General features: G+C 44.6%; 1 protein-coding gene across 7 annotated transcripts in view; it reads left to right on the top strand.

Moving 5' to 3' along the window:
• The window catches only part of CADPS (calcium dependent secretion activator), a 174,115-nt gene that overhangs the window by 72,197 nt on the left and 76,992 nt on the right, over window positions 1-24,926 (top strand). For all 7 annotated transcript variants that reach the window (XM_048957060.1, XM_048957057.1, XM_048957056.1 and 4 more), the window contains exons 7-11: window positions 3,112-3,223; window positions 7,534-7,673; window positions 9,868-9,934; window positions 17,294-17,402; window positions 17,947-18,159. In XM_048957060.1, the coding sequence (XP_048813017.1) occupies window positions 3,112-3,223; window positions 7,534-7,673; window positions 9,868-9,934; window positions 17,294-17,402; window positions 17,947-18,159 (641 nt within the window). The remainder of the gene's footprint in view (window positions 1-3,111; window positions 3,224-7,533; window positions 7,674-9,867; window positions 9,935-17,293; window positions 17,403-17,946; window positions 18,160-24,926) is intronic.

Raw genomic sequence — 24,926 nt, 5'->3', positions numbered from 1 at the left:
AGAGCAAAGCTGATGAGGGAACTAAATTGGTTAATCAGCTCTGCACTGAACATGCTCATCTGCTGAACTCAGTTGGACTAGATAGGCTGGAGAGCAAAGCATTAAACCATACTCCTTGTGCACATAAGGAAACAATTATTTTTCCCAATAATTTCTAAAATACAGAAGCTGCTGTTTGGTATTTCTGTCTGAAGAACACGTAATCTTAGTGTTTTCCTCGTCATTTCAAGGGAACAGAGGACCTAATTTGAGGACGGTAGGAAATGCAAAAGTCATAAATAGGATGAGGATGAATAGGAATGGTTAGTGAGATGCTGTAGCTCTCATCTGACTTGCACTACTTTAGGCTGCAATGTGTATTCCATCACATCGCTCTGATGTGTTTGTTGCTCATGGCACATTGTTTGTTCCTTTTAGTCTGTAAAAAACACCTCTGTGATTTGCCTTCAAGCTTGCTTGTACACTTTGCATGAGTTTTGAAGTGCAATGAATATTCAAGGTCTCTGGGAACAACGTGGAAATCTGGATCATGATGAATGAGAAGAACAGAGACGGTAGCTCTTATCTGTTAGCTTCATGTTGTGCTTCGGCATGGTCAGGTGTTGAGGAGCATCCTCTTTGCAGCAGAGCCATCCTCTCAGCCATCCCTATGCCCTTCACCTTCAGCTGAGCTGTTCTCTTCTAACAAGGGCAAGTGCTGAGTCAGGAGTGCCTTGCTTAGCCCTGCCTGGAAGTTTGTGTCTTGCTTTATTCTAATAACTTCCTAACTCTCTAAGATATAGTAATCTTGAAACGTGTCTGCAAACTCTCAAACATAAAAGCACCATGGTTTCTTAGCTCTTAGTGTAGAAGGCATACTTTTTTTTTTTTTTTCTCTGCTGCTTTTAAACTTGTTTAAAGCTTCCAAAAAGACATTAGTTCAACTTTCACTTAATTTTTGTTCCAAGATGCTGTTCAGTCTGTTCTTGTTTGCCAGAGGGAGACATTTCCTGAATCAGAAAAACCCTACGCAGGTGAATGATTTGAGATGTTGGTGTGAATGGTAACACTGCTGAGCCTGTTTGAAAGGTTTGGGCTTTGGGATGTTGAGCTGACTTGGAGTTTCACAGATCTCCCTTACCTGTGTTCTTTCTTTCTTTCTTCTGTTCTTTCTTACACAAGCTGACTTGTGTAAGTTCTGGGTGACTTTAAAAAGAGTAGTCTTACTGTAACTGAAATAGAGCTCAGCTGGGGTGGTAATGAGTAGAAGCAACCCAAGATGAAATTAATGTATTGATTCTTGAGAAGAGGCCTCTGAAGTTCATGAACAGGTTCTGCAAGTTTGGAGGGGTCTGCTGGGCACATGAGACCTCCAGAAGTTGCAACAAGGATTAGCAGTGAGTCCCAGGATTTGGCAGTGCTCCCTCAGGACCAGCAGGCTGTCACCACTGATTAGCTGAAGAAAGGAAGTAAGTGAACTAGAGGGATCCATTTAGAAAACATAGCAGGAAAGCTGCTAATCCAGGCAGGGTGGAAAGAGACGACCTTTCCCTGCCACACAGTGTGGTTACAAGCACAGAGAGCCCTGTGCTCTGATTTTCCAGCGCAGCAGCATCTCCTGGTCCAGGACTGGGATACTGTCCAGGTGCTTGCCCTGGCACAAGTGTTGCCTCTGTCTGCAGCAAGGGCTGGCTATGCTGGGGTGTGAGAAATGAGCACGGGGTGGTGAGTGCAGCAGGGAAGATGGAGTGGTACCCATGGGAGCACATGGCTCTGTAAGGTGCCGGTGTGCAGCTGCTGCCACCTCCTGCATCCTGCGAGGATGCTCATCACTGGAGTGCAGTTGGGCCCTCCTGGCTCACCAGGCAGCGGCTCCAGCTGAAGCAAGCTGCTCACTGGGGATTTGAGGCACTGCTTTCCCAAATATCTGCAGCAGGACAAGGACAAGCCAGGGTCAGCTTTCTCTGTGCTGGCTCAAATGGCTGTGCAGTCCTGTCTCAGCTGGGGGTGAGAACAGGGCCCAGGGGGAAAGTGTCTGCAGCAAAATGCAATGAGCTGGTCTTCATGTGTTCTCTGATGTCCTGCTTCAGAGGAAGACTCTTATGTGGCTGACTGGAAGACTTCCTCATGCCTATCACTGAATCTTCCCTGCGGGGCTTCAAGCCCGTGTATCCCTAGCAAGCCTCCATAGACTTGCACAAGGAAAGTGTCAGCTGCAGGGAGAGTTCCCACTGCAAGGCTCAAAATGGCAATTTTGGCAATCCATGTCAGCAGGCTGTGGGTCCAATCCTGTGCCTGGAGCTCATGGTATTGTATTCCCCAAGGAACTGTTAGTTGCACATATTTTCCTACCATACTGCAGCTTAAGGCTAACAGCCTTAACTGAACCAGACTCTTCGGGAAAGGGTCTTAGGATGCACTCTTGTGCACTATCCTGTGATTCATTCAGCTTCCCTAGCACTGCTTTCTAAGTCTCAATACCTGCCAGGAAGAGAACTCTTGGAGTACAAATAATAGATGGTCCTTAGGGCTCATTGTGTGCTTGAAAGGTGGCCATTTCCTGGCCCTTGCCATCCGCTCCCCATGCAGCTGGCATCCTGCTCTGCAGTCCCACCTAGCTGGATTTACTCAGTGCGTTGTGGCTTGAGCAGAAATCTGGGCTAGAGGGCTGGGTTGAGCCTCAGAAGAGGACCCAGGTTAAATGTGACATTTCTTCAGAAAAGGAAAACTTGACTGTGAACCTGGAAATGAGAGGTTAATTAGCCAAGAGAAGAGCAGAGGCATGAGTGATTACAGATGTCCTAGGTGCAGGTGTTCTCTGTCCTCAGATTCTGTTGTAACTATACAGGCTGTCACTGCCAGAGACATATTGTTCTTTCTTTCTAAATCAGTTCTCTTAATTTTGATTTCATGCTGCTTCCAAATACCATCTTTTCTCCCAAAAGAACCATCATGGTTTTTCCAAACATCTGTCCCCTCAGTTCCCTAAGAAGATAATTAATACCCTTGTCATTCAGTCAGCCCAACAACTTCAGCTTGTGCCAGGCACCGCATTTGTGGTTAACCATTGCCCACCCAAGCAGCAGTGCTACTGGCCTGTGAGTAGAGCTGAGCATCTCTCTGTTTTTGCAGCTGGGGCACCCAAGGAGACTTCACGACAACCCACGCGCTTCCTGCAGTGAAGGTGAAGCTGTTCACAGAGAGTACTGGTGTGCTGGCACTGGAGGACAAGGAGCTTGGGAGGGTAAGGACATTTTGAGTTTAACAATTTTTCCTTCTGGCCCTGCTTTTCTAGAGAAATCTCTCCCGTACGGAAATATCTTTGGAGGACAACATGCTCTGCTTCTTTGCCAAGCTTCAGGAGGGAAAGAAAGCAAGCTCTCCACTGCTGGAAAGTAATGCACCTCGCATGCTGTCTTTGTTGTTAGTTTTTAATGGCAGCATTTCAGCTGGCTGTGCCTGCACTGAGGAAAAGCGAAGAATCTTGTGTGTGATATTGGCAGTCCGGAAAGCTTTAGAAAGTTGCTTACGGAAATGGACATTCCTGAGGCAGAAAAGGGGATTATGCTGTAGCAAAAAGAGAGGATTTAAGTTTGGCAGGAGCGTGTTAAGCTACTCTCATATCTACTGAACAGCCAGTGCACAGCTTGAGCATCTGAAAGCACTGATGGCAGTACTTACGGCAAAATGCTTGAAATCCTGGCTCCCCCAGGGACTGTGGCTCAGCCACTGGCTTCAGTGGGATTGGGCTAAGGAGTGGAAGTGAGAGTCCACTGCCCCTGTCAGTGGTGTTAACAGCAAGGAGCTTGCATTGCCCTGGCACCAGCCATTAGGACATCAAAGCCACCCTTCTCACCCCATCCTGGGCCCTCACCTGTGGCCCCTGCACCAGAGCCCTGGGACTGATGTCCCTCCAGCACCACAGCCCACTGTGTCTGTGGACAGTACTTCTCTGGGGTTTTAAGACACTTCACTTAGTCTCCTTGGATTTTTTGCATCTTGCAGCTGTTCATTTGTCACAGTCCCGTGCCGAAGCAAACTCTGCCACCCCCTTCCTCAGCTCCCTCGGCAAGAGAGGCACCTCTTTGGTGACATGGGCTGGTGTCCTTGTTCCTTAGCTGTACTCAAAGTCTGGGAGAAGAAAGCAATCTTGACGACGCTGTACCACACACGCAGGGTGCAGCCTTTTATTCCTACCCAGAGAGAAAATCCCAGTTCAGAGTCATCCCACAACCTGGGTATAAAAGGCTGGAAGCTGTGAAGGAACTGATGGTCTGACCTTGAGGTCATGGATGGTAGGAACCTCACCAAGTCTGATGTGGATTCCCTAGGGCTGGCATCACCAAGAATGCTCCATAGCCACGTTGTGACTTTGAAGCACTAACAAGATTTTTCACTCATGCTGTTCATGCAAATGCTAAAGGTTCTTTTAGGTCTCAGTGAGTCGTTGCTCTAATTTATATCTTTACAGCGGAAAGCACCACAGATGATTTTGTCTTCTATAATTTGTGTTCATTTTGACCATTTGTCTTTTCACATTCTCGTAACGCCCTTTGTTCTTGCACTTGAGAGAGAAAAAAGCGGAGTTACTCCTGCTTTCCTCATCTCATTTTTCTCTCCAAGGACAGCCATGTCCTCTCCAGACTTTCCTCATCCACAACTCAATCCTTTCTCACTGCCTTTCCCGTTTCCCCCTTTTTCCCCCTTTTTCCCCCTTTTTCCCCCTTTTTCCCCCTTTTTCCCCCTTTTTCCCCCTTTTTCCCCCTTGTCCCCCTTTTCTTTCAAAAGAAGGGTGACCCCAGCAGGCTGCAGCACTCCAGCTGAAGACCCGTGCTTGCTTTGAGGCACAGCATCATAACGTTTTCAGGATTATTTTCTAAACCACGCTGTTCCAACAGGTACCTCCCTTTATCTGCTGCCGCCTGCTGAGCAGAGCTTTTCACCCAGCTATATGCAATGCCACTGAGAGCTTTTTTTCCCCAGCGTGGTTACGCTCGCTGCAGACCCGCTTGCTTTGTAAGCCTGGTTTCCACTGGCAGCCATAAGCAGCGCTGACTTTGCTGCTCTCGGGAAGCAATTAGCCCTGCGCCTTGTTGTGGGAAATATGTCATGCCCCTGCACGGCCCCGTTGCCCCGAGGTACGGAAGAGCTGGCCGTGCCAACGCACGTGAATCCTGATCCGGCGGGAAGCCATTGCCCCTGGGGAGCTCCTGAAATCCCAAGAATGTGGGCCAGCAGCAGCGAGCACGGGATGATTTCCTGTGGCCGGCGGCCACCGGCGCTTTGAGCGGGCTGAACTTCAAAGGGACGCGCGGTGCCTGCAGCGGCCGAGATGACGCGTGTCCCATCGGGCCACGTCAGGATTTCTTTTTAACAGAATAATGAAACCGGGGGCGTGCTAAGCCCCTGATTTAGCTGTTTGAATGGGCATGAACCTGTCTGCGAGGAGAGGAGGGAAGCAAAGTCTCCGTGGAGCAGTTTTATACACAAAAACACCCATGCTCAGCCGCCCTTTGAGAAGAGGCTTTGTGCTCTGCCAGGCCGGCACAATGCTCACTTTCTATTGCAAGCGTTGAGCTGGCAGCCAGCCGGCACTCCTCACTGCGCTGCTTGTGTCGAGGGAGAGCTGGAAAGAGCTCCCAAGCCCCGAGCTGCTGGATGGGCAGCTGAAGCCATGGGAATCCATCCTGGCCCTATTGAAGCCAGTGGCAAAGTGCCTGCAGACCTCAGCCAAGGCTTCATCCACTGTGAGGAGGGGAAGAGCCATGAATTGCAACAACACTGCACAACGTTTATGCTCCTTTTGATGAAAAAGAGTTAGAAATCAAAGCAGAGTGTATAGCAAACAGCCCAAGTGCCTCCTGCCTTGTGGGGATGTGCAGGTTAATGCAAGGCCTTGGTATTGGGTCATGCACAGAGCTTGGGCCCATCCATGCTTCTAACAACACCCGTGTGCAGGACTCATTGCTTTTCTTCAGGTTTTGCTGAAACACGGGTATTTTTTCCAAGAGGGGTAAATTAGAAGAAACTGATGTTGCTCAGTTAATCTAGGTGACTAATAATGGATTCTTGCCAGAGAAAGCATGAATGTAATTCAGTAAAGGAGGTGTGAAATAATGTTTATGAAAAAGAGTGAACTTCAAAATCTACTGATGTTAACCTTAGGCTTTGGAAGACAGAAATAATTTTAAACTCAATTATCAGAGGCTAATAGCATGAGGTGTATTTTAGTGGGAGGAAAAAGCCTGCTTTGTTGGCTCAGCAGTAAAGGTGGGTATCTCTGGAATATGAGTATAGTTTGGAGTTTGGCAGGAACCCGACAAAGCATGAGTGAGTAATGAGTGATGGAAGCACAGCAAATAACAAGGGTGAATGCTGCCATTTGTAAAGGAGTGTGCTTGCATAAATGTTAATGGATTTAGAGGAGATTCATCTCACTGCAGTATACTGGAGACTGTAATGAATTTGCATCCAGCAAAGTCACCTTTGAGAGAGAAATTGTTGGAAGAGGAAGGGGTGTAGGAGGCAGAGAGCATCAGAGAGGGCATCATTCTGATGTGAAGACAGCTATAGCTGTGCTGTGCTTCCATTCACTTTGCAGATAGACATTTTACAGTCACAGGGTTGAGCCACTTTAGAGGACACATGGAAGTATGAAGAGAAAACTGTGACTGCTCTTTAGTTCTTGAAGAATATTCTGTGGCTTGCTGACAGAGTGAGATGCTGTGCTTCATGGGATGATGAATGAGTGGAAAAGCACAGCTATGAACAGAAGGCATTACTTGGAGCCTTCCAGTTTCTTTGATTAGCCGAGCATTGCCACTGGTATTCATCTGCACAGCTCCACTCAAATCCCTGGTGTTGCACTGATTTGCCCCAGCTGGAGATTACCCCATCATTTCCTCTCTGCATGAAATGAAAGCAGAAAGTGCTGCAGCCACTGCTGTCATGATATGTGCTGCACATTTAACCTGTTGTTGTAGCACAGTCAGACTCACTGACCTGTCTACAAGGTTGTCTACTGCAGGTAGTCTTGCCAGGAAGCAAAATAACAGAGCAACTTCATCAGTTTGATGGTAGTGATTGATAAACCATTTTAGGTATAATGTTCTGTGTGGACCTCATGGAAACATCAGGAAGGTTAGAGGCTCGCAAAGTTGTATGGCTCTGAAAGTGGAGGTCTGCAGCAAGCAACGTCAGCAAAACTTATTGGTGGTTTGCTGATCACATCAGCCCATCACTTCTAGAGTGATTTGTCTGCATAGCTGCAAGCTTGTTTACTGCCCACTTTCCTTAGCAGCTGCAAGATGGGAACCGATAAATGCAGTTCTGTTCTGCCCAACCCTATAAACAGGGGCACATTGAGGACTCAGAGAATATATTAACTAATCTCAAAATCATAAGCTGCATGTTAAAAATTAAAACAACAAAGAGAAGTTAGTCTCAGTGATGGGAATAGAAATTTCCAGACTGCCTTTCAGAGCTCTTCTGCTCTGCTGTTGTGGAACTCACATTGAGAACAGTTTTTAATGTTGTTGCTTTTGATGCTTGCAGGTTGTTCTGCATCCCACTCCCAACAGCCCAAAGCAGTCAGAGTGGCACAAAATGACAGTTTCCAAAAATTGCCCAGATCAAGACCTGAAGATCAAGCTTGCTGTACGAATGGACAAGCCCCAAAACATGAAGCACTCTGGGTAAGTGTCCTTGGCTGAACTCCATTTGTTTTGCATGAGCATTAAAAAAATCTCTTTCTTGAGATTCTGAAAGTGAATCTTCTTCTCAGGTTCACAGGAGATCAAAAGAAATGTAATGGCATTAGTTTGGTCATTTATGAGGCACTTTCCATATTCTTAGCATAGGTATGCATTCTTAATACATATCAGCCAAACAATTTAAATTTTAAATGCTATTCCGTAGGAAATTGCTAGATTGCTTCCTTCCTTTAAGGAAATAAGAAGTGAACTGCCTAACAATGGTAGGTTGTAAAAGTTTCCTAAGTTATTCTGTGTTTCCCCGTGTTGACTTCTCACAACCTAAAAAACAGTGCACCTTCTGCTTGAAATAAACTCCAGTGCGATCATCATTATTTACACAGAGATGCACAGTACAACTAAACAGTGGTTGCCTGGAGGGAGGCAAGAGAATGTAAGTCGGACTAACAAAGTGGGGTGTTAAAAGGGGAATCTCTCCCCTCTGTGCATCGGTATCAGAGGATTTGGGGCCAAGGGGATCCCCCATCTTCCTCCCCAGGCTTCCACATGTCCCATACAGGGACAGAAGAGGTTGTGATGCTGTAGGAATTTTTGTAGTTCAACATTATGTAATTCCTGTGCACTGTAACTTGACCTGAGCTGGCCAAAAGAGAGTTATTCCCATCTTTCCCTGGTGCCCAGAAGCAAACACTGAGACATGCTTTTCACTGGTAGTGCAATTACAAATTAGATCATCTTTGGAAAGATCTAGCTAATGTCATTGTCAAGGCTTTCCTCTCTTTGCTCTTAAGAGCTGAGGATGTGATAAAAAGTAGAAATTATCTAGGAAAATCACTGCTTTGATTAACTCTTTATCCAGTATCATTTTGGGGCTATAAAAGTAATTTTGCTTCATTTTTGTTTTCTTAATGTTTTGTTAGGCTCAATCCATTAGATGGATTAAATCACACATCTTTTAATTTCTTTTCCTCATCCTCCTGTCTTCTCTGTTAATGAGATCAGAGCCAATAGCCAGATAAGTTTAATTTTTCCAGTGTGAACACAGCACCAAAAGCAAAAAAAGAACAGCTCTCCTGTCATGCTTGTTTCCTTGGTCAGGTCTGATGGCAGCAGGGCTGAGCAGTCCTGGCTTTTCTCGTGCTTTTTACAACTAACATTTAACATACAAGATGGTGCTGGAAACAATGTGATTTGTAATATTAGCTTGCTACTATAAGCAAGGTTGTCTTTCTGCTAGTTTTAGTTGCAGCAGCCACTAAGACAATTATTTCCCTGTTCTCAAGCTCAAAGCCCACTCAGTGCCCACATGAGCACAATACATGGAATTTTATGGCTTAGACATTCACCATGTACATACTTTGAATCTCTTCTAGTATAAAAAACCACCAGCATAACCGAAAAGGAACTGTTTTCTATTTATGAAGCCAGAACCAAAGTAATTGTAACGATACGTAAAACATATTAGTGCTGAACAATGTCTTTGTAATTACTCCTAGTCTGGTGCTGCTGCTATTTTTGCCAGTGTTTGTATTACAGTGTCACAGCAGCTGCTTCATCACAGAGATTAAATGCTAATTTTGACATTAATTTTAAAAGTTAATTCTTCCTTTGTAGAACGCAGTAAATTCACTCCTTCTTAGAAATTATTCAGGTTGCTCATAGCCAAGCAATTTCAAGGAATTCATCTTCAGCTGTTCAGCAAAGTGACCTGGTTCAGTCAGTCCCGTGTATGGTGGGGTCCCTGGCGCTGCCTTTGATGCAGTAAGGTGCCCTTTCGTTGACACTTCCCCTCAGCCAAATGGTTTTGTGAAGGCTTAAAGCAACACTTAGGGTTTCTTTCTCTTAATTCTGCCACTGCAAATGTATTCACCCATCTGACCACATAGCAGCTATTCATTGGCATTAAAGGGCTTCTGGATTCTGAAGCTGTAAAAAACAAGAAGGAAGAAAGGAATAATACTGTGTAACATCGAGACTCTGGGAGCTTTTTGTGTCTCTTTCTTTACAGGTTATTCGTTCAGGCTAGAAATAATCACATTCAGTAATGCTGCCAAACTTGAGAGTCTTGTAATTACTCCTTCTTCTGCATTAACTTTGGTTTCTAGCTGTGAAGAAAAGATACTGTAAACAACAGCTTGTCATTTGTGTACTGAATTCACTTATTCTTTTCTCCTAGATATTTATGGGCCATTGGTAAAAATGTTTGGAAGAGATGGAAGAAACGATTCTTTGTTCTGGTGCAGGTAAGAGATTTACCTATAAGTGACTTTAAATTACAACATAAAGTACGTGTTCTGATCTTTTACTGTGCTGTGTAGCTGCTGCAAAACTGTGGTTCTGCATAGGTTCTTTGTTAAGTCCTGGGTCTTTTTTCTTTCAATTGCGGACATCGTCTCAAGGACAGCCCTGTGGCAAATCACTAGCTAGGAGTTCTGTGATGCAACTGAATGCTTGATGAAATGGAGTAACAGTTTTAGGGAGGAATTCAGTGAGATGGGAAGGAAGCTCAGCGTTGGCTGGAGGTACCTGAGTGCAAGTGCTCACTTTTCAGCCTCCAGGTCAAGTTTAAGGCTTTTGAAATCTACAGAAGTTTCATCATTGGCTGCATCAGAGTCAGTATTTCAGTCCTGATGCTTATCTAATCTTCAAAATCATTGCTCATTCTTCTTTGCTTTTCTTTTCTACTTTCTGCCATCCCAGTTTCAGTAGACCTGTATGTTACTGGTTAATAATTTCAAGTAAACAGATGGAAGTTGTCTTTAGACGAGCTAAGAGGATCTGGTCAGTACTTGATGTGTTAGATCTTCCCTTACCTTCCTGATGGCAGCTGAAAGCACTGAACCCAGAGAGGTGTGGGGCCCTGGTCTGGGTGGCTGCATCTTCACCCTAGCCTGATCAACACTGCCAGAGAGCACATTGGGATCCATCTCTCCCTCTCTTCTCCCCAGGCTGTGCTGTCTCCGACCATGAGAAATAAAAAAAAATTAGATGGTTGCCTGTCCAAGCAGCATATTGAGATTTAGGTTAAAAATGATGAGATTAGGGCATTTGTAAACTATTCTCAGCAACATCTCATTTGCAAATAGACCCTTCATGCAGGGACCAGCCAGGTGGAAGAGGATCCCACACTGGATGAGGGTCCCAAAGAGGTATAAGAGGCCATGATTAAGGAAAAACCTTTGAGGAATGCTGCACACTGAGCCTGTTTTTATGCAGGGGTTCAGGGATTGCTTTTCTGTGTGCATTTTCTTCTCTGTGTTCTGTGCTGAAATTAAAAGTGCCGTGGCAATGTGTGATCACCTGTAAAGCAGCTTGTCCTTGAGAGGAAGCTCATTTCTGCAGAATTCTCTTGTGAGCAGGAGTTCTCCAAGATGGGATCCTTTTTCAGAGAGCGTCCGTGTGTAACAGGACTATTCCTCTTTCCTAAAATAGCTTCTCCCATATCAAAGTTTGTCAGTACTTCTGTGTGTGAGGCTCTGCAGGTGTGGCCTCTAATCCCCATGTTTCTCTTAGGAGCCTTCATCTGGCCTTTCTGTGGGGTTGCAGTTCTTTCTCTTATCTTCAGTTGCTATATATTTCTCAGCTTGCAGAGGAACTGAAGCGCTCAGTTATTCCATGTTTTCTTCTGTTACTAGGTCTGTATTCGTCAGTTGGCATATGCAAGTAGAATTTGGCCAGAAAAGCAGTTCATTTGAATAAGATGAGCAGACTTTTGCCCCCAGAGAGTCTCTGTAGCCCACCTCAGATATTCCAGCTGCCGCTGCAGCTCCTCTGTTACGTTACCGTTTGCTCAACATTTGGTGCAATGTAAAGTGTTCTGCCGTACATCAAATATAAACAAGAAACACTCTCTATGCAGTCCCTCAGATGTAGTTTGAGCATATTGAACATGTCAGCAGGCAATAAAGATGGAATAAAAATACTTTGCTGTCCGTATGTTTGTCATTTGCTTTTCATGCAATGCAAAGGATGGGTGCTGATACGAGCAGGGATTGGCAGTAAAGGTGTTGATGTCCAGAATGCTCTGAACTCTGCTGAGCACAGACAGGGAGTAGCCCCAGCAGGACAGTGAGCTGGCCTGGCTGCAGGAAGAATGGACAAGGATCAGGCTGTGTTTTAGGGGCTCAGTCAGCTGCACCAGGCTCCTGTTGGCACCAGTGCCAAGAGCTGGAATCCAAAGCATGAAATCTCTTTGGGATATCGCAGTGAGGTCAGCATGTGGCGCTGCCTACAGGTCAGGGCTGTAAGTGTGGATGAATAAATATTTCCTTTCTCATCCCTTGTCTCTGTCCCTTACTTGTAACATCTTCTGCCACACCTCTCCCCTCTCTTGCAGAGTAACCTCTTCCTCCCACTCCCACGTCCTCTCTTTCCCTGATTCAGATGGAGGCAGCTGGCTCAGCCCCAGTTCCTTCAGTGCTCTGCAGTCGTGTCTGGTACCAGAGGTTAAGAAATTCATGGTAATAAATACTCAGACTCCTCATCCTCATCTAAACAAGGCACAAAGGTGCCAAGCTGCATAGGCAGCACTGTGGAGGAAGGTGTTGATGGCAGTTTGGCTCTTTCCTGTCAGCTATGCCTCACCAGTATGAACGGAGGATTTGCACATGTATGGAGAAAAAGGAGCTCTACAGGGAGTGTTCCCACTGATACTTGGCTCCTGTAAGCCCTGCAAAGAAGGGAAAAGGAGCAGTAACTCTCTTGTAATTTGGGCGGAATAATCCCTCGCACCTTCTGTGTCTGTGGAAGCTGTGCAGGAGATGGTTTGTTTGGGTGCAGTGGGTGAGAGCAGCTCCTTTGTGCTGCTTCTGTAGCTGGGCCTCACCCTTCCAGCACATGCACTGCTGGGCAGTCCTCATTCCCCTCTAGGTGAGGGTGGGCAATGTGGAGCGGCCTGGGGAGCTCAGGTGCATTTCTACTGCAGGCACCTGTGTAACACAGGGGAGAGTTTTCTCTTCCGAATGAATCGCAGTCCTCTCCGCACACTGCCCACCCTTCCCGTAGACACCCTTTGAGATGAGCAGCAGAAGAGCAGAATACTGATTAGATGTAAATTACATGGCAGAGACTCGTTACTTGCCTAATTTTAAATCCTGAGATATGCAGTGTGAAAGTGATGGCAGAATATGGCCCTGAGCTTAGATGGAAATGGTCCGCAGCTTTGCAAGTGAGGAAAATGCTTCGTAAAGGCAGCAGTCATGCCAATGGCAGTGGTAAGAGAAAGCAATGGGATGATTTAGGGCAACGTTCTCTATGACTGGTTGGGAAAGAAAATGTCTATCCAGCACAGATGTTGTGTTTCATAAGTTGCTATATCAGCTAACTGAGCACAGCATACAAATTTCAGCCAGTTTGTCAATTGGACCCTTGATCACGCAAAAGCTGGGATTTTTGGTAGCTGACAGAGCTTGCATTAATTCTCTGCGTGGTCTGATGTGCTCCATTGGCAGTAACACTGCTGCTGGTTTTGGTGGGCTTTGCCAGTTCTGTGATAGGAAATCTCCTCTAATGATTCTTAAGGGCAAGCGAATTAATTACATTGAGATTTCAGACTGAATCTGTTTTCCTCTTGTCATAACCCCATTTCTGTGCGCTGGCAGCATATGGGAAGTAACACTCCATGGTACCTGGATGACATGTCTGCTGAGTAGCTGGGAGCAGATTTTGTCTGATTGTGTCTCATGGTGTTTGCAGAACGTTGTTGGATGCGGATCAACTCTCTGCAGATTAAAACCAGTTGCAGTGTCTACGCCTGGATCTATTGTTCTAGTGACAGACTCCCCGCACTCATTATAACTTAGAGTAATGGTGACAGCTCCTGCTTTTAGCAAAACTCAGCTAACTTGGGTTGAAATTAAACAAAGCGTTCAGTAAATCTGCATAACCAACTGAACTAGGAAATAATTCCACAACACCGCGGTGTACGACACTGCAGTCCTAGCCTGTGGTCCTCAAATCAAAGAGAATGACCTACAGCTGGTCCCTGCAACCGTACTAAATCATGTTCCTCTCTGGGAACTGGGCATAGGCAGTGAACACTGAGAAACCCTTAAGTGCTGGTGGTTGATAGAAAGCATTTGGAAGCTGCTGGTTAAGGAGCTACGTGTCTGCTTGCACCTGGATGCCTGTACATGGGCGAGCTGGTGGTGTGGGCATGGCATCCCATGAGGCAGACCTGCCCAAAGAAAACACACGTGCTCGGAGGGAGAAGCTAGGACAACTGCTATGTGCAATTGTTTAGGGATGAATGGATGTGCTGAGATGTGAAAACTGTTGTTTTCACATTTGTTTCTTTAAGCTAGATCATTTCCTCTGCTCATTTGTGTCAGTAAAGGGCTCGGGAGGCAACATACAGCTGCAACCAGAGGACAAGAGTCTCCCATCAAAGTAGAAAGCTGTATTACAACTGGCAGTATCTTAGCACAGTTTCTCTCCCTTGGGACAAAATGCATGCTGTTAATCCAGGAAAGGTCCGTTTAAGAATTTAACCCAAGTGGGGCAGTGTTATGTCAACACTGGGAAAGAGGGAAACGGATGACTGAGCTGTGTTGTGTTCAGAGTGCAAGGGACAACAATTAATGGGTTTGAGCTGGATTCTCAGGCAAGCATTGCTGGCTAGAGCAGGAGTATTTGGTGGAAAAACAAGGATAAAGTCAGTACTGGTTAATACATACCTACTATATTTATTAATCACTCGGATTGCATAGCTGGTGACAGAATATGGTCAAGTGCCAAGAAAGTCAGATCTAATTTAGCAGCCTGGGAATAGTGAACTTTGGCATTTGTCTCCCGCTGTCTCTTTCCTCTTCTCTCAATTTCTTTACCTTTCTCTTTTTTTCCCCCAATATTCTGTTCCTTCTGTTCTTCTGTCTCAAATTATTCTCTAAACCACTTTACTTTTTAATAAGGAACCAGCCAGAACAGCCTTGGATTATTTCTCTTCTTTGAGCTTCACTCAGTTCAGCTTCCTTAGCTGCTCCTTTCCTGGCCCTCATCTGGTCCCTGGATCAAATCCCAGTTGCTTTGAGAGTTTGTCCCTCACTGGGCAGAGATTTCCCCTCAGTCTTCCTTCAGCTTCCTCTCTATCCATGCTTTTTTCAATTACTCAAACCATTCATCTCACCCATCCCATCTGCTCGCTCGCTTTCATACTCAGCTATGGTTCAGTGTGAACTCAGCAGGCTGAAAGATTAATTTCTGCTACTGACTGTTTCTCTGGTCTGGCCACTTCGGAGCTTCTGCAGATGGCAGGCTCTGTATTTTAGAGGACTGATGAGAGGCTAACTGCGATCTCCACTTGACCCTGCAGCGCTGTTCAGCAGTGAAACATGACAGTGTCATAGCAAGCTTTCCAGAATCTCATTTTGTAAGATTTTTCTTTACCACTACTCATAAATGGAAGGAGCCACATCTTGCTGGTGGCCAGAGCACAGCTTGTTTCTGACCCCAAGCAGTAAATTGGCATATCACATCTTGAACACAAGGTGCTGGCTGGAGTTTTATTTGTGCAGGCACTCTGTGTGGCACCATTGGCTCCTTTTCCAGGGGACATTAGTAACAGTCCTGGATGGTTGCATGTTGTAGAGTGACCTGTAGGTTTCTCTAAGAGATCTCTTGTAATAATCTTGTAGAGCAGCTTCTAAGGGAATCATGTGGAAACGAACAGGAGAACAGTTTGCATTGCTCTTCTCCCAGAATGGCTCCACCAAATCTTTTGTCCACATCTGCCCACAGCATGAGTTGGAGTCTGATGATATTTAAGGTCCCATTCAACCTAAGCCATTCTATGGTTCTATAAACTCTCTTCTGTAGCTTTTAATGAGAGAAGTATAAGCTTTGAAGTGCCTGTATGTTTCCATTTGTTATGGTTGTGTTGGTACAGTTGCTTTATTGATAGAGATTAACAATATATGCTGGAGCCAAAGGTGAAGAGAATTATTTGAATGTGAGGAAAAATGTAACATTCAGACCTCAAATTCAGTGTCAAAACAGAAGAAATTCTTAACTACTGAATGAGTTTTACCTGTTGCTTAGAGCCTACGGGACAAAAGGGAAGCATGATTTGTTTCAGTGTTTTCAGTCGTGTCAGCGTAGATTAGCAGTGACTCATTTCAGGAATTGAATTTGGAATCGCACAGTCCCTGAAGTTCAGGCTGTCTGAGGCAGAGGAACCAAATCCTTGCCGTTCGGGTGAAATCCCCAGGATCGTACTGTGAATAAAGCGCATTCAGGAATTTGTCCAGCAGATGGCAGCAATACACTGTTATTCTAACTGAATGAACGCTGCAGGAGTCGTCTGAATATTGTGCAGAGGGGCAGCGGGTTATTTTTAGATTTCTTCGTGTTAATCTTTTTAATTTTCGTGTTGCCGGTACGACGGTACGCATCCAAAGTTCATAGCATATAATATGCGCTGCTGTGCTCCTGCTATTGGTCTGTTACTTGTCAATCTTTCCTCGGAGCTGGTAGCTTTAAGGAAGTCGCAAGATGCTTAAAGCATCACTTTCAGCCTTCCTCCCACAAATGTGTTAATGATAGGGTTTATTCTTAGGTGGATGCTGGAGCTGTTCCTGGAGGAAGGCACGGTGCAGGCAGGCTGGCAGCTAGCAGAGCCCGCAGAGGGCAGCAAGACACCGAGCGCTGGCTGGGGATGCTCAGCCGGGTCCCTTAAATAAATGGCATTTATTAGTGAAATGTGCCACAGAAATATATGCTGTTTGTAGATTTGTAATAGAACAGTTAACAGGCAAAGTCCCCCAGCTGCTCGGGTGATGCAGAGAGTGCAGCCACTCACGTGGAACCCATCTTTCAGGATCTCTCCCAACTTCCCAGAAATGACGAGCATGATCTGTTGCCACCCACCAGAGTTTGAAAGATCCCTCAGAAGTCAAAGTTTCCTCCAGAGGTCAAGAAAACGTCCACACTAATAAAATTACGTAAAGCGTCCAGGATGTGACACAACCTTACCAAAGTCATTTGAAATCATTTGACAGTAAATTTCCCCGTGAGTTCTTAGCCTGGAGCACAGAGAATCCTCTCCTCTCCGGCCGGGCTTCTCACTGCCCATCCAGATCGTGGTGCGGGGAGCACACGCGAGGCCTTGATGCGGGCTGATGGCCCCCCAGCGGCGATGGGAGAACCCGGCCGAGCCCCGCAGCTGAGTCGGCTTCCGTCAAGAGCTTGACATTGAATGTATCGTGTCATGCAGATGGTACCTCAGAGGAGTGAGAGCTGCCATTTACAGCACTGATGACAACAACTGCCGAGATCAGTGGGATCTTAAGATTGCTTTAATATGACTGGCACCTAGCAATTTAGCTCACATTGTTTGTGACAGGGTGTCACTCTTGCACTTGTCTGGGGATGAGTGATAGAGCTTTCTAACGCGTGGTTCTTCCTCACTGGGAGGAAATCAAACCACTGTGTGTACCGGCATGGAGAATGAGGGTATGTTAAGAGAGTGCTCTAAGAATATGTATTAGAAGTTCAGCCTCGTGAGAAATGATCCCCTGACACCCCAGTCCTTCTCAATGCATAAATGCACAATTTGGATTCCTTGTCGTGATCACCTGATGCCATCTTAACTTTGTGATTTTCTTCAGGTTAGTCAATATACATTTGCTATGTGCAGCTACCGGGAGAAAAAAGCCGAGCCTCAAGAGCTGCTGCAGCTCGACGGATACACTGTGGACTACACCGACCCTCAGCCAGGTATGGCACCAGCCTCTCTCTGCTGCGGGTGCTTGTGATGCCTAACAGCCCCTGGCTGGGATGCTTTCCCCCTGCTTGCAGCCAAACTGTGATCAGCATCATTGTAAATATGTTTGTGTTTAGGCTGATCATTAGCTATGCATGACTTTACTATAAATAGATGGGAAGGAGTTGAGCGGAGTTGCACAAGAGGAGAGGGAGGCTTGTCTTTTCTAGGGAGCCTAAGTGAATTAGATGCTTAACCCTCATCATGCTGTGGATAAATGTCCCTCAGAGGAGATGGCGAAAGACACTGTAGGTTTGTGGTCAAGACCTTGCTTCCAGGCTTATTCTGGTGCTGGGGAGATGGGAAGATGGGCCACTGAATCAGGGCAGGGATAGAAGCAAGCATGCAGCAAAGCAATTCTTGTGCAGGCAGAGCACTGGCTTTGCTGGGGGCACCCAGTGCATCAGGACTGGGGGTGGCGAGGGGGAGCCCGTCATCAGCCTCAAAGTCTTCAGATGTCTGTTGCCATTTTCGAAGGCTGCCTTTTTCTCCTGCCAGGTTTGGAAGGTGGCAGAGCATTCTTCAATGCTGTGAAGGAAGGGGACACGGTGATTTTTGCAAGTGACGATGAGCAGGACCGCATCCTGTGGGTCCAAGCCATGTACCGAGCCACCGGCCAGTCTCACAAACCTGTGCCACCTACCCAAGTGCAAAAGCTAAATGCTAAAGGAGGAAACGTTCCCCAGCTAGACGCCCCGATCTCTCAATTTTGTAAGTAAATAAGTTCTCCTAGACAGCAGAAGTCTTTGACGGAAAGATTTTTCTGCACTGATGTAAATCAATATTCACACACATGTTTCTGACTCCAAAACAAATCTTTTTCATTATCATTAAGCTGCTTTTTACATCAGTGGGTCCAGAACCACTTAATCTGTCTGCTTAACATAACCAAGCCCGAGAAACCAAATTCCCTGGGGAAATTGTTAATGAGTATTTGAAAGTGCAATACTTGATGGAGAAGAGACTGGGATCTGAGAGCCTGCAACCCAGCTTGCTTTCTGCACACACCCGTCTTACCCCCACACAATAAACTGCAGACCCAGATCAGAGCAATTCATTAGTGCCATTAGCTGTCTGTCAAATGTATCACGTGCTCAGAACTACAGGTGCAAATCTTGCAAGTATGAAATGCACACACAAAAAGAGGTCTCCTGTTGAATATTCAACTGTAGGAAAGCATATGGTATTTTTAACAGGTTGCTTTGCAGGCCAGTTAGATGTGAATTTAAAGCAATCATCTTTTAAGTTGTGGCTGTGCAGTGTGTCCTGTGCCGTTATACCCAATTCAGTTAATTTGAAATTTAGAGCAATTTCTTTTGTCTTCTAAATTACATTTGACTATAAACCAGACAAATCCCTCCTCACTGATTTTTCTGGAGGGTTTCTCAGTAGTGTGCCTCGAATCCCTTTGTTATGTAACATGCAGCCCTTCTTGCTCATTTCAGCAAAACCGAGTATGAGTAAAATAAGGAAAAGTAGTAAATATTAGCAAATTCACCCAATTACACCAGATCTTAGCAGTTAAAATTGTAAGGCTTTTCAGATTTTGAATACGTCATTATAAGCAACTCAGAAAATCTACCCATTGCTGACTAATTTGGGCATCTCTTATATCATTTTTGCTTCATGTCAGTATTTATAAAGAACAGTAGTGCAAGATAAACATCTCAGTGATTCGTTTAACAGCAGAAAACAGCTGCTTGCCTTTTCTTATGTGTGTCCCCTCCATGTGCCTGCATATTTTGGACTCCCTGCTGTCTTACATTGCTGCTGCTGTGAATGAGGACGTAGCATGATGCAGCTTGGTAAATATAGGCAGTATTTTCATCTCAGTGCCCCTCATCCTGTTCAGCCCATTCATGTAAATGATTCTGGGGGCAAAAGGTTTGAAGGGTTGGGATTGAGAAGGAAGAAAACCTCTCAGAATGCTGAGATGGGAGGTGGGAGTTGGCCTCCTACAATTGGGTTGCATCTACCTCTACCCAGAACGTTTAGTCCACAAGTTCTTGGGGTGGAAGAGGAGACACTCAGGGCCATTAGCCTTTGGGTACGTTGTCCCCATTCACAGTCGTGTGAGGGAAGCCAAACCCTGCTTGGTTTCCTGGGAGATCTCACCCGGGGCCTGCAGGATCTGACCTCAGCTTCTCTCACTTGTGCCAGCTCCAAACCCAGATCATTCAGGCTCTCCCATGCTGTGTTGTGTTGCATTGTGCCAAGGCATGGAAGCTGGTCAGCTCCTCGCTGCAGTGATAACTTGCTTCTTCTGCATCCTCTGGGCTGGGCACATTGTTCCTTTGCTCCTCAGTACTCCTTCCTCCTCCCGCTTTGGACCTGGATCCCTTTCAAACCTTTTTGTGCATAGGGTCTCCGTCTTTCAGGAGGAGGAAGGAAGCATGCTATAGAAGCCTTTCATCTCAAGAGCAAGATCTGCTCAGTTTTCATATTTTAATGTTTGTATGCAGCAGTGCTCGTTTGAACTGTCAATGGGTGCAGCAGTTTAATAATGAGAGGCAGAAGCGAGTCATGCATGCCATACATGATGGCTTACACGAGTCTGAAATGCACAGATACATACCTCAGCTCCTTCAGTCTTTAAATTCAGTCGTATCAAGTACTGCATTTTTAAAAGGGTCTTGGTTTGTTATCGGTTGTTTTTGGTTTGTTTTTTATTTTTTGGCCTGCAGAAAGGTAAGGACTTTTGCGAGACGTTTTATTCTTGTACATTTATCTTTATACCTGTCGTGTTTTTGTGTTTATTAAGGCTATGGTAAATGAAGGATTTGCAAAGAAGTAAATGTTAAGCAGTTTGATGAGTAACTGTTGCTGTAGCGTTCATGTTGTAGCAGTCCAAAATGGCACACGCACATGCATGCACATGCAGAGAATATCCAGCCCTCTGCTCCTGTGCTGGAGCTGTCTGTTAAGCAGAAACCTGGAAGGAACACGTTTTGCTGTTGGGAAAACTTGGGAGCAATAGTGAATTCGTTTGGTTCCCACCTCATTTAAGTGAGTAAATATAAACTTAGAGCACTACTTAAATTCTCATCCACCATTCGATAGCAGAACTTGACTTGGAAGCAAACAGACAGCTCCAAACAAGGGTGGAATATATTTTATTTGCATTTTAAGTACTGAAAAAATAGATCCTGCTATTCATTAATTTTTGTATGACTCTACAGTCTCTTTCATGTGGGTGAACAATGCCCTTTAGAGCGAAAAGTTTTGCTTTTTTTTTATTTTGCTATAATTTAAAAGAAAAAATCCATTACCGCAAAGCTGTGCTTTTCTCCAGTAGTTGCATTACAAAAGAAAGAAAACAAAACTGTTCTTGTTTAATGTTAAAATCATGCACAGTATTGTAGTCAATAATGCTGCCAATACATATGATACCTTTTGGTAATATTTAAGCTTCATAAAAGTGGTCACTTGTCTGAAAGCACCAATCTTTGTTCATTCTGTGTTAGTGATGCATTGAACAAAATCCCCAAACATGCTCAGCGTTCATTTTTTTCAGACCCCTTTTCTTTTCAACATGAAAGATTGGTCAGTAATTGTCTTACATATCACTTGTGCTTATATTTCATTTCTAATGTCTGTTTATATTTAATGACTGTTAATCACGCCATATGAAAAGAGTTGGTTGTTTTGAGAATTTGTAATGATTTGTTCCCCCATGATCCGTAGCTAGGTTTGTTGAGCTTCATAAGAAATTTTCAGCTGTAAGTGTTGTTTTTTTTTGGTTGATTTGGTTTTCTTTTAAGTTTCTTTTTCGTTCTTTGCTTGAACCCAAATATTTAGCTGCTAGGTTAGGGCTCCTGTCTGCTTTCCTGAGCCTTGTTGCTAGTCTTTATGTTATTCTGGTTTGTTCCTTCTTACCCTGCTAACTTCTAGCTGGACTCAAGGGTAAGTGCTTCCCTGTAGCTAGCACAGCTCAGATAATCAGACTAGATTATCTGACGTATGCAATGTGCTTTTTTTTTTTTCTCTTAAATCTTTCTCATGTTTAGATTTTGTAGTACAAACTTTCCATGTTATTTTCCTGAATTTAGGTTTGAAATGTAAATTTCCATACTGAAATTAGGATGCATGTGATGTTTGCATAATTGCCTTCTCTCCCTGGCTTTCACATTGGCATCAAGTGATCCTCTTAGTAAAGCCAATCATTAACATCTCTATTTTTCATTCCAAGATGTAAATATTAATTAACATCACAATAAAACTGTAAATAATACCTTCTTTTGTTTCATGGAATTTACATCTAGTTGACTGCTTACTGCCTGAAAACAGATCATTTTGCACTCTGACAATATCCTTTCTTTCTGTTCCGATGCCGAGCTTGGTGCCGCGCACCAGCATGCGGGGCTAACCACGGACTGCTCAGAGCCTAGAAAGGTAGGGCAGGAGCCCGGCGAGCTCTAGACGAGGTGCAGGACTCCAAGAAGCCAAAACCCACCCCTCCACCTCCACGCACGAGCCCGATCCTCCAGGTTTGGTAGTTCCACGCCAACACGACGGGGGATTATTTTGGCAAGGACCCCAACCCGCTCTGACTTAAATGTCAGACGCAGAGGGGCTGCTGCATCCCCTAAATTATCGTAACCAAATATGTTAGTGGGGGTCTCAGCCACCCAACCATTGCTGAAGGATAAGCCAGGGGAATTGTTAATTTGTCCTCAGTCGTTACCTTTTCCGACTTTAACGCCTGCTCTGGAAAAGATAAAAGCACGAAGTTGTGCTGTAAAAGAGCTTCTCCTTAATCTTTGTTCAGGCTTGAGTACGCACTGTACAAATCTTCTACTGGTGCCAAAAGCTTGCTTCTCTAATACCTGGTGAGTGCCTGCTTTCCTTAGGAGGGAATAGCATCAGTGGGTCATGAGAGCTGGCAAATATGTATCCGGAGTATCTGAATGCAATTATGAGAAGGAACAGGCGGTGTCATCCCTCCTGGCCATCCAGCAAGACTCCTTTTTTTCTCCTTTCTCCTTTTGTTTCTTTTTCTTCTTCTTTTCTGTGTGTGAGTATGTGCGTGTGTGTTAACTATACCCCTGGGTAGCAGGCAGAATTCCTTCTCAGCAGACACTTTCTTTTTTCTTTCTTTTTTCTTTTCTAAATGTTTGGATTTCCAAAGAGGATTCTTACCAGACTTTATTGCTAAAAGTTCAATTTGACGGAAATACAGATTTTTGCCACTTTGAAAGAAAGAAAGAAAGAGTGAATGAATGAATGAACTTGGGTCTGGCAACATTACATGTATTTGCACTACAATGCATTGCTATCCTATTAGATTATTTTATTAGTTTGTGCTTTAATTGCTTTATTTTTGTTAGATAGATAGAGATATCATGGGAACGCTGCTGTGTCTTCTGTATTGTCAACTTGCAGATGCTTCATTGCAGGAATGCAGAATCAAAATGTTAATTCAGTTCTCACGTAACTTGCATGAATTTAAAAATAACCTGTAAATCACTTTTACATGCTTTAAGAAGCATGAGGCTCTAACTGATAAAATATAAATTCACAGGGTTCCACAGTCATCCAATTCAAAATATTTTTAAATAGTTATAAAAACGCTGTGAAGCATTGTTTTGTATTATAAATAGCTCTTCTAAAAACGCATCCTTAACTTAGTGCACAAGGAGTTATGTCAGTGCATGGCACAAATTCCCATTCACTTAACTACCAAGCAGCAGGTAACGTAGGTTTCAATTCAGCGCACAGTGCGTATGGTGATTTACAGGAGCATTCTTAATTGTTTCTTAAAATCGTAACTCAAGCAGGAGAGAATTTGTTTGCAGCAAGATGCCATAAAACAGAAGACTAAACAGCCGATTAAACACCAGGCTATCTTGTAAGACAGGATAAGATGAGAGGAGGAGGCGAGCTCAGGGAGGCTGCAGGCAGCGCGGCATGCGAGAGCTCTTTGGGAGTGGCCGTGCTGTGGTGCTGCTGAGAGGGGATGGGTAAGTCATGGCCTGGCTGCCAGCAGCTGGCTCCTCACCAGCACCCGGGCGTTTTTAAGCCCAGCGTGTGGATTTTCCCCCAGAACACTAAGGAAAAGGCTAAGGAAACCCCTTGCTCCGCTCACGTCCATCCCAAGTTGCAGCCCATGCTCTGGCAGCTCATAGGAGCACCTCTTTGCTCTTGAGCCCCCGAGCCCAGAGAACTTCTCCCACTTGCCCGACTGTGCCAGTGAAGACTTTTCCAGACGTATCTGTAAATGAATAGCTGCCATCAATCATTGTCATTCCTTTATTTCATGTCTCCTGATGAGGTTGACTAGTGTCATTGTTTGTTACTGTCCAAACCACATCTTCATTCTTGTAATGTCAAGCAGATATGACAAGCACACATTTTCCAGATGAGTAAGATACAAAGTCACCTTTTAATTTACAGTTCTTTGGTTGTTGTTTTGTTTTGTTTTTTGTCTTTTTTTTTTTAACCAACAAACGTGTTTTAAATTTACTGGATTTTTAAGTTGCCTTTGGTACTAGAAGTCATTCATTAATGAAAAGAAAGAAATCCCAAGTAAAAAATTCTTACAATAAAATGGCTACCTGCAGCCTTTTATAACAAGAATTCTTTTATGGAGCTTGTCCCCCGTTATTAACTTCACTGCTCTCAGAGCAAAATCTGCCAAAATTATCACTGCAGCCAAAGAAATGCAGAGGGCAGTGAGATACATATATAGAAAAACAAAAAGCCAGGAGTGAGAGATTTAGCTATTTTGTCTCTTCCTTTTTAAGCAACGTTTAGATAAAGAGGAAGAGAGCCCTCGCAGAGCAAAATGGTGGGACAGTCCTTTGTTTTTCATTACTGCTGTTGTTCAAATCTTTGTGTTCCCAGCGCTGGCAAATCCCGGCGGCTCTGATTTCAAACGCTTGCTCAGAGTGTGTGTTTGGCGGAGGGCTAGTTAATGGACTCGGTGTAAGATGCAAACTGGATAAAGATGGGCAAAATGAAAAAGGCAGTAGTTAAGAGGAGACAATAATGTAAGCTCCCAAGTGTAACACAAAAGCTGGGGTCTGTAGTTTGGAAGAAGAAAGGTCTGTGAGGCTGTGCTGCCAATTTACCTCTCCTTGCAGCCTCCCCTCTGAGACCACCATCAAACACCTTTCAGCTGCACTTGTGTGCAGCTTGTCTAAATATGTAAGATAACTTCTGTGGGCCTGCAGCAGCATTTTGTCTGGGAGCTGAACAAAGGAGCACCAGCTAGCTTGGCACAGCACCTTGGAAAGGGATTGTAAGTTACTGGAGCATCGTATAACTTTCTTTCTTTGGTTTCTCCTTTCTTTTTTGATTGGAATAACAGAGTAGGGTCAAAAAAGCAGCTGTATTTGAGTGAAACAATTAATTTAAAGCACTTACAAATTAGCTGTACAGTTTGGGTACAAATATTAGCCATTCCCATTTTGTTAAAAATCTCATTTAAACTCTGCAAGGCATTTTGAACAAGGGTGGACTGTATGTATAACTTTATA

Source organism: Lagopus muta, chromosome 11 (genome assembly GCF_023343835.1).
Source record: "Lagopus muta isolate bLagMut1 chromosome 11, bLagMut1 primary, whole genome shotgun sequence".
Taxonomy (NCBI): domain Eukaryota; kingdom Metazoa; phylum Chordata; class Aves; order Galliformes; family Phasianidae; genus Lagopus; species Lagopus muta.
The sequence above is the reverse complement of the archived record's forward strand: the minus strand, read 5'-3'. Positions and strand labels throughout refer to the sequence as shown.